General features: G+C 32.7%; 2 protein-coding genes across 2 annotated transcripts; one reads left to right on the top strand and one right to left on the bottom strand.

Moving 5' to 3' along the window:
• On the top strand, window positions 1,936–3,362 carry LOC104744492 (putative H/ACA ribonucleoprotein complex subunit 1-like protein 1). The gene is made up of 4 exons (XM_010465558.2): window positions 1,936–2,226; window positions 2,582–2,730; window positions 2,830–2,945; window positions 3,089–3,362. Exons 1-4 carry the CDS (start codon window positions 2,046–2,048, stop codon window positions 3,249–3,251), a joined length of 609 nt encoding a protein of 202 aa, XP_010463860.1. The 5' UTR covers window positions 1,936–2,045; the 3' UTR covers window positions 3,252–3,362.
• On the bottom strand, window positions 3,424–5,507 carry LOC104744491 (probable glutamate dehydrogenase 3). The gene is made up of 9 exons (XM_010465557.2): window positions 5,339–5,507; window positions 5,124–5,237; window positions 4,808–5,029; window positions 4,653–4,727; window positions 4,430–4,546; window positions 4,102–4,352; window positions 3,959–4,034; window positions 3,787–3,873; window positions 3,424–3,707 (listed from the first exon to the last, which is right to left on the bottom strand). Exons 1-9 carry the CDS (start codon window positions 5,444–5,446, stop codon window positions 3,522–3,524), a joined length of 1,236 nt encoding a protein of 411 aa, XP_010463859.1. The 5' UTR covers window positions 5,447–5,507; the 3' UTR covers window positions 3,424–3,521.

The following is a 9,069-nucleotide window of genomic DNA, read 5'->3' as shown; positions in this document are numbered from 1 at the left end:
TCAAGAAAAACAATCACCTTGGAAGGTTTAGAGACATGGAGGCCAAACTCAGATTGCTGCAAATGGGAACTCGTCAGATGCAACACTCGTTCCCCTACCAGAGAAGTGATAGACCTGAATCTAAACTCTCTTGCCCCCTCTGGCTCAGTGAGTTCAAGTATTCTGAAATCGGTTCTACGTATAAGCTCTCTTGTAACGCTCGATGTCTCGTCTAATTTCTTACAAGGATAATAGTTTTATGATCTTGTTGATCACTCTAAAACTTTTATACTAAAAAAAAAACTTGTTTAGTTTGATTTGAGTAGTTACATATATTGTGGTTGGTTAAGTAGTAGATTGAGTTGTGGAAACAGTTTTCTTGAATATAAAACCAAATTTATATTTTTTTATTTTATTTATAGTTAAGATTTTTTTGTTTTTTTTTACATGGAGAAGATCTTTGGATATATAAATTAATTATTTATCTTTTTTAAATACTTGTGAGATTTTAAATTTCAGAATTTTTTTACGACATGAATTTTTAATAATATTTTTAAAAACTAATTCACAAAATTGATTTTAGTCGTTGACAATCTGATTTTCTTTTTTTAATTAGAATAAAATAGTTTGTAAATTATTCATATTCATTAAGAAAAAATAGAATATATTAATAAAAATATAACATTTAATTAATTAATGTTACTTTTGTATCATTTTGTAAGTGATGTGAATAAAGTTAGTATATACACCAATTAAATAACTGATGTGAATTAATATCTTTGTATCAATTTATTTAATTTGATGTGATGCAAAAAAATATAAATGTATCATTTTTAAAGCTATGTTAATTTTGTATCATATTTTAATTGAGGTAAATAAAATTAAAAATTCATCAATTAATTAATTGATGATAATTCATAGTTTTTTGAATCAATATTTTGGAATGATGCAATCTAATATAAATTTGTATCATCTTATTTGAATCGATGTCAAATGTTTGAATAATAATATCAATTATAAGAATTGATGTTAAACCACATATTTTATATCATTTATCAATAATTGATGTGAATTAATATCTTTGTATCAATTTTTTGATGTGATGCAAACAAATATAAATGTATCACTTTTAAAGCGATGTTAATTTTGTATCATATTTTAATTCATAAAAATAACAATTCATCAATTAATTAATTGATGAGAATTCATAGTTTTTTATATCAATATTTTTTAAAATGATGCAAACTAATAGAAATTTCTATCATCTTATTTGAATCGATGTTAAATGTTTGAATAATAATATCAATTATAAGAATTGTTGTTAAACCACATATTTTGTATCATTTATCAATAATTGATGTGAATTAATATATTTGTATCAATTTTTTGATGTGATGCAAACAAATATAAATGTATCAATTTTAAAGCGATGTTAATTTTGTATCATATTTTAATTGATGTAAATAAAAATAACAATTCATCAGTCAATACAACGAATCCAAAAAACTTGGAAATTCTAGCAGCTCCTTGAATCTGTTCATAGTGAATGGTCGCATATGGAACAGAAAAGAGAAACGCAACAAACCTATTCATGGAGTTAGCCCAACGACTAAATCTCTTTCTAATAGATGGAAAAACAGAAGTCAAAGTCAAGAGAAATTTAGTGTTGTTTTTTTTTTCAACTAAACATTAAATTAAAAGGATAATTTTATGGTTGGTTGTCCAAATCGAATGATTATTATTATTATTTTTTTTTTACAGCTAATAATTTTGTTATCTTCTTGTAGTATGAAAAACATATATGTCAATTTATGAACGCAAATTGAACAGAGTAGATTTTGAACGGTCAGAGATGAACCGGTTTGATTTAATGTTAGATTGATTTCCGGTTTAACTACCCAAACCCGGTCGAGCGACTACCAGAAAACCCTAAATACCCACACCCTGCAACCCATTTGGGCGTCGTCACTCTCACATAAACCCTAAAACCTTTACACTGGAGTGAAGAGGCAGAGAGCAAAAAAAAAAAAAACGCAGTCTTTGCGGAATTTAAGGAAAGAGAGAAGATGAGACCACCGATGCGCGGCGGAGGAGGTTTCAGGGGTAGGGGAGGACGTGACGGCGGCGGTGGCGGTAGATTCGGTGGAGGAGGAGGACGATTTGGTGGAGGAGGAGGTCGCTTTGGTGGTGGTGGTGGTGGTCGCTTTGGTGGTCAGAGAGACGAAGGTCCTCCTGCGGAAGTCGTTGGTTCGTTTCTATACTTGACATAGCTTTTTACTTAGTAAATATGTATCATTTGTCATCGGAGTTTTGAATTGAATGAGCCGTTTCTTGAATGTGTAGTAGTAAAAGTACAAGTAACAAAATGTTTTTTCATTGACGAATCTTTATCATGCTACTTTGTTCCCCTTGAGCTAGTCTTGTTGTTTTCATGTTGAGAAGTATGATGCTTTTGACTGATTTGGTTGTTGTATTGTTGTTATCGTTTAGTTTCAGTTTTGAGTTGAGTTTATGGTTGTAATGCAAAGTGATGTATAAATGCTTGTGAAGACGTTTCTTCTTGATTCGTTTGTGATAATGAGGTTTCGTTCTTTGGTTTCAGAGGTCGCAACATTCGTTCATGCTTGCGAGGGAGATGCTGTGACTAAACTCTCAAATGAGAAGATTCCTTATTTCAATGCTCCGATCTACCTAGAGAACAAGACTCAGATTGGGAAAGTTGATGAAATCTTTGGGCCTATTAATGAATCTGTAAGTTGTCTCTCTGTTTCTGTTGTCTTCTTGTTCCTCATATAAGCAAACAAGAGGATACATTCAGTCATTAATTCTGTTTTGTTTCTTCTTCTTCAGTTGTTTTCTATCAAAATGATGGAAGGTATTGTAGCCACCTCGTATTCTCCTGGTGACAAGTTCTTCATCGACCCTTACAAGCTTTTGCCTCTCTCTCGATTCCTTCCTCAGCCTAAGTAAGTCTCACTTTATAACACATTTGTCAAATTATGTCTCTTTTTCTGAACTTGAAGTACCAGTAGTGAGCTAGATACACTATTAGTTTGAAAGATGTTAATTGTAGCAAACTCCATTTAATGGTATGTCTTTGTTTTTCCAGGGGTCAGTCAACAGGTGGACGTGGAGGTCGTGGAAGAGGTGACGGTGGTAGAGGAAGTTTCCGTGGTAGAGGTGCTCCAAGAGGTAGAGGCCCTCCAAGAGGTAGAGGTTTTCCATCACGAGGCGGCCCTCGTGGAAGCTTTAGAGGCCGAGGAAGAGGATAGATTCTTCTCCTGCTTTACTAGCCTTATCCAACAGACTTGTACCCTTTCTTTTATGTATGAGTATGACTATCGTTTTCCCAGATTCTCAATTTTCAAGACTTCGGTTTTTAATCTATGGCTTAAAAAAATGCATTGATTAGCTCAGCTTGATAGAAATTTAGAAAAGGCTTACACCGCCATTAGCACTTAATTATTACTCTAGAGTAGATTCAAGTGAAACAATATTGAAGTATAATCTGAAATCTTGTCTTGAGCTTCCATGGGGATTTATCAAGAACCCCAGCCTCTGATAGTTGTAGCTTGAGCGACTCGGTTAATACCAAGGGTGAAAGCTCCCATACGGAGATCACATGAGTGAGTCGTACACATCTCTTTCAAGTCTTTGAATCCTCTAGTCATGTATGTCTTTAGCTCCTTGTTCACCTTTTCTTCATTCCACATGAATCCTTGTATATTCTTCACACAGATAGATATTATACGAATCAGTTTTTTTGATCGACTGGCTTTAGAGATACATTCTTGATTAGAGTCTTACCTGAACCCACTCGAAGTAACTTACAGTGACTCCTCCCGAGTTTGCGTATATATCTGGGAGGATTACAACACCTTTCCTCCTCAAGATCTGCAGAGACAATGATATAGAGTCTCTGTTAATGCTCAGTTTAAGAAGAAGAAAGAGCAAAAAACAAAGAATCAGATTTTCTAACCTCATCAGCCTCAGGATCAGTTGGGTGATTAGCACCTTCAATGATAAATTTTGCTTTGATTTCGTTTGCATTTTCCCTAAAAACAGACCAAAGTCAGAGTTTCATAGGAATGTCATGAAAGAGAGAAGATTAATTTGAAAGACCTGTTGATGACACCGCCTAGAGCTGCAGGGACAAGAATATCACAATCTTCGACAAGAATAGAATCAGTATCAATCGAATCAGCACCATCAAACCCTTTGATTCCTCTGTTTTCTTCGACATGCTCAAGCAAACCCGAAATATCAATTCCGTTCTTGTTCTTGATTGCTCCTGTGACATCGCTCACCGCCACAATCTTCCCACCTTTTTCACTTATCAACTTCGCCGCCCAAGAACCAACATTTCCAAAACCCTAAGAGACAGAGACAGTATGAGTGACTTCACACGCAAGTAACCTCTCTTAGTAGACATATTTTTTACTTCTTGTACCTGGATGGCGAATCGCTGTCCTGATATGCTCATTCCATGTTCGTTGAGCAAAGCTTCTGTTGCAAATAACACTCCTCTTCCTGTAGCAGCATCCCTCCCAAGAGATCCACCAAGATCCTGCTCAAAACATCATCCTTAAAAATCACATCTCATTCAGTTTTAGATTGGGTGAATACATAAACCGAACCAACAACCTAAACCCGCAATAAGAACGGTCACTTACAATGGGTTTTCCAGTCACAACAGCAGGCGAGTGTCCATGGAATTTTGAGTATTCATCAAGCATCCAAGCCATTGTCTGAAAAATTTCATAACTATATTTCAGACAACACATAAGGACTCCAATGGAAGCACAAGAAGATGATTTCAAAGATCAACCTGAGGACCGGTTCCCATATCAGGAGCTGGAACATCGGTATGAATCCCGATGAGATCGTGAATCTTTTGAGTGAAAACACGAGTCAAACGTTCGAGCTCCGAGATGCTTAGCTCGCTCGGGTCACAACCTATTCCTCCTTTGGCTCCTCCGTAAGGTATCTTAGCCACTGCTGTTTTCCATGTCATAAGTTGAGCCAAAGCATTTACTTCATCCGGTTCAACCTGTCGATAACCGAAATCTGGTTTATACTCCATGCCAATATTGAATTTGGTTAGGTTTGATGACAAAAAAAAAGAAGAAGAGAGTAAAACAAACCTCAGGATGATATCTGATTCCACCTTTCATGGGACCTCTTGCATTGTCGTGTTGAACTCTGAATCCAACAAATGATGCAAGAGTTCCATCGTCCTTCGGTATGGTACATTCTACCTGCAATAATTGGTTACTTCCGGTATAAAGATCTTGAACCGGATCGGTTCCGCTGATCTTTTATAGTATGGACATGAGAAACAGAGGAAAGAGTCTCGAACCTTGATCTCTCTGAAGGGGATGAGAAGACTTTTCTCGAGCTTTGAGTCTAAACCAAGAAGCCTAGAAGCTAGCTTGAAGTTTCTGTTGGTTGCTGCCAAAGCATTCATGGCTTTCTTTTGTCTTCTTAATTTTTTTGTTTATTTTGATCAGAGACTCTAATATCAAAACAGTTGGAAACAAGTGTGATTCTTGCTTATGTTATTGCAAGTGTATTTATATAGAGAGATACGTATACACTTCGTCTTGATGTGCTGAGGTATATGAGAATGAGAATTTTTGTTTTTTTTTGTTCTCTTAACAAAAAGAGAATTTATATAAGGAATATGAATATAATAATTAAATAAAGACATACCCATAATTGATTCTGATTTTTGAGTATTCAGAATAGTATGTTTCTCTGTAGGAAAGTTTTCAGACACAATAAAAACGAAAAAAAATAAGTTTAAAAAAATTGCACATGTCCTCCATGTGTATAAATTGGAAAAGTGGAATAATCATTAATGAAAACAATCCGGAGAGTAATTAAGCAGAATAATGTTACTTTCTTTTCATTCCACAAAGATCACTACAAGAATACGAAAAATCAAAAATTTTATTCACAGGATCAAATTTTATTTACATAGATAAAAGAGCTAGTTTGTAAAATCAAATCTAACTGTATCACACTATGTCATTTTTTTCATTTCTAAGATTATTTATTTAATTTGAGTAAAATATTAATAAAAACCAAATAAAATGACTATTTATACCATACGTATACGTACTGCTTTTTAGAAACCAGTAAATTAAAGTCTTTATATATCACTAGTAAATTATATGATAATATTTAACACAAATATAACATTCCGAATTAGTTAGTTAGTATTACTATCTTATAGTTTCACAAGTTTTAGTAAAAAGGTTCTAGGAAAACATGAATGTAATTGCCTGGGTAGGCCGACTTAATTATACGATCCCAAATGAATCTTGCATGTCATAAGATCTTTACGTGTTATTAACTTATTCTATTCCATTAGCTAGCACCTACACATATATAGCGTATACACTTTCGTGAGTAGTGACAAAAAAAACGTATACACTTAGTGGAGAAAAAAACGTATACACTTATTATTACACACACAAACAAATATATTCAGTTTTGATTGTAAATATTCTGCGCACATATGTTTTTTTAGATACTCAAATCAGAATTAGAGGACGACACGAGAGGATGCAACAAATCAAGAAACACAAAACAATTACAAGATTCCATCAAGAAAGAATCTTTTGGAAAAAAGATTCCCCATGATTTATGCTTCCACTAATATAAATTGATTTATCGTGGATTTCCACCAAGATTTCTTTCTCTATCAATTTCCAAAAGAAGATATCAATTTCGTAATAAAATTAATTTGAACGTATAATCAACCTCTAGTGTTTCCAAAATTGATCTAACCCTCTTTGGTCAAACACAAACTAATAAACGTACAGTGTGCCCCCAATAGAAAAATCCTGTTCATGATAGCCTAATGTCACGGATTTACTATTTTAAAAAATGTTATGCTTTAGCTTTTTATATTACCTTTTTCTCTTAAAATAATTGATTGAAAATAACCCAAACAGATATTTAAAATAATAGACAAGTCTAATATCAAACCTAAAATTCAAAAAATCAATTCAAGGCCATAAATTATCCTTCTTAAACGGATAAGCCGGTTAACATTATGGGCTTTATAGCCCATCATTTATCTCTAAGTTGATGCTTAAATGCTCAATTAAACGTGTCTTTAGGGACCAAGTCTCTGCCACTCCATTAATGTCGGTTCCTATTTCCCCTAATTTAATCTGTTGACCGGTTTGCAAATTCTAACAAGAAAATTAAAAGATTTATGGAACTCGTTTACTTATTTTTCAATTTTTTTTTTGATAATTTTTAACATCAGAAATTTAATGATTAACATATTATTTATGTAAAGTCTTCATAACAACATAATCGAAAATTAAGTAATTAACATAAATCTTCAAAACAATCACTCAACAAAACTAACATTAAGCAAAAATATGCCACAAAATTATCAATGAGCAAAATAAGAATATATGCATGCAATAATAAACCATACTTCATCAAACAGATGGAAAAGTTGAACTCACATAATTTAAAATCCTGAAGAGCTCCAAGCGCAACAAACGATTTGATACTCAGATCAATGTCAGTCAAATCGATTTCACTGTCTGATGTAAACTGATAATATATTGTTAAATTTTTAAATGTTAGTAAATGATCATTTGAGTAAGGTAAGATCACTAAAATACTATATTAAATAACAAATACCAAGTCACTAACTCGAGATAACGCAGACCACAAAAGGAAGATTTCAATGTTTTAAACGAAAACAAAAGATTACAGCCCACAAAGAAACAACACCGATTACAAGATAATGTGATTAAGCCGTACAAGGAAAAACCTTACACATTTTTGTAGTACCATAAAGGAACACTAGCAAAGCATGGTCAACCGTGAATACCTTCTTCAATTGTTCTTCCTTCTTGACTTGTTCACCCACAAAGTCCTCAACATGATTAAGACGATCATCGAATTCAACCACCTTAGAGCTTAAAGCATCAACTTCTTTCACATTATACCATGACTCCAAAGACAAAAGACCAACCCAGGTAAACCCAACACAAGACAACACGACATATGAATAAAACTTCGACAATCTAACAGCTGCTTCATGTTGTCCATAAACTTTCGACCCGATTTGAGCTCTAAAAACTCTGTCAATGAACTTATCATGACAGATGGCCAATGATGGATACTTCATACCCAGTGAAGGGAAACAGGAACCCAAAAAGACTAACATCCTATACAAAGCCCATACTGCAAAGAATCTCTTACTCAAATCGATATCATCAAACAGAGTCACGCTCACGGTTTCACTGAGTATCTGGACAAACTGATAATATATTGTTAAATTTTTAAATGTTAGTAAATGATCATTTGACTTTGTAATTTTGTTTTTTTTTTCATATATAAATAATCTAATACTTTAGTATTATATAGTTTTGTTGGGTAATGAAAATAATAGCGGTGACAGTTATTCTTTTCATATCAATTATACTTATATTTTTCAAAAAATATTTGATTATTAAAATGCGTAAATTATGTGTGTATGGAATACATTAGAAACAGAAAAACAGTCTTTTGAACCAAAAAAAAATCAAATGAAAAGCAATAATTGTATAATTAAATATAGGAAATTTTAATAAGTATCTTTCCTACTATATTTAGTAAGAAATTTTTGTAACAATAGTTAACATTTGATTTGATTGTAGAAGATTTCAAATTAAATCTAAATATGTTTTCTAATTCAAAAACAAATGATGAAGATTTTGTTGTTTCAATTTTTAGAAAATTCCCTAATTTTCCTTATTGTCCGCTTGATTTAAAAAAAAAAAAAATTAGATGACAAAAATAAAACCCGATGACATGTTTGGAGAGCTGCAGATGATCCGACTCTAATCTTGTTATAAAAGTTTTAAAGTTGTGTCAAAAAATTTCAAAAATAAAGTATATATTTTCATTTGCACTTTTAGATTAGTATTATTATAGAGATTGTTTAGAAAGAGAAACACGGTCAGAGATTTAATAAGTAAATAGTTTTTTTTTTCGTTCCCATCTATCGTTAATTACTTAACACATTGAATTAAAATGTAGTATCTCAAATTTTCATTTGAGCTTCTCCCTCTC

Source organism: Camelina sativa, chromosome 15 (genome assembly GCF_000633955.1).
Source record: "Camelina sativa cultivar DH55 chromosome 15, Cs, whole genome shotgun sequence".
Classification (NCBI taxonomy): domain Eukaryota; kingdom Viridiplantae; phylum Streptophyta; class Magnoliopsida; order Brassicales; family Brassicaceae; genus Camelina; species Camelina sativa.
Note: the sequence above shows the minus strand (reverse complement) of the source record. Positions and strands in the feature narration are given on the sequence as shown.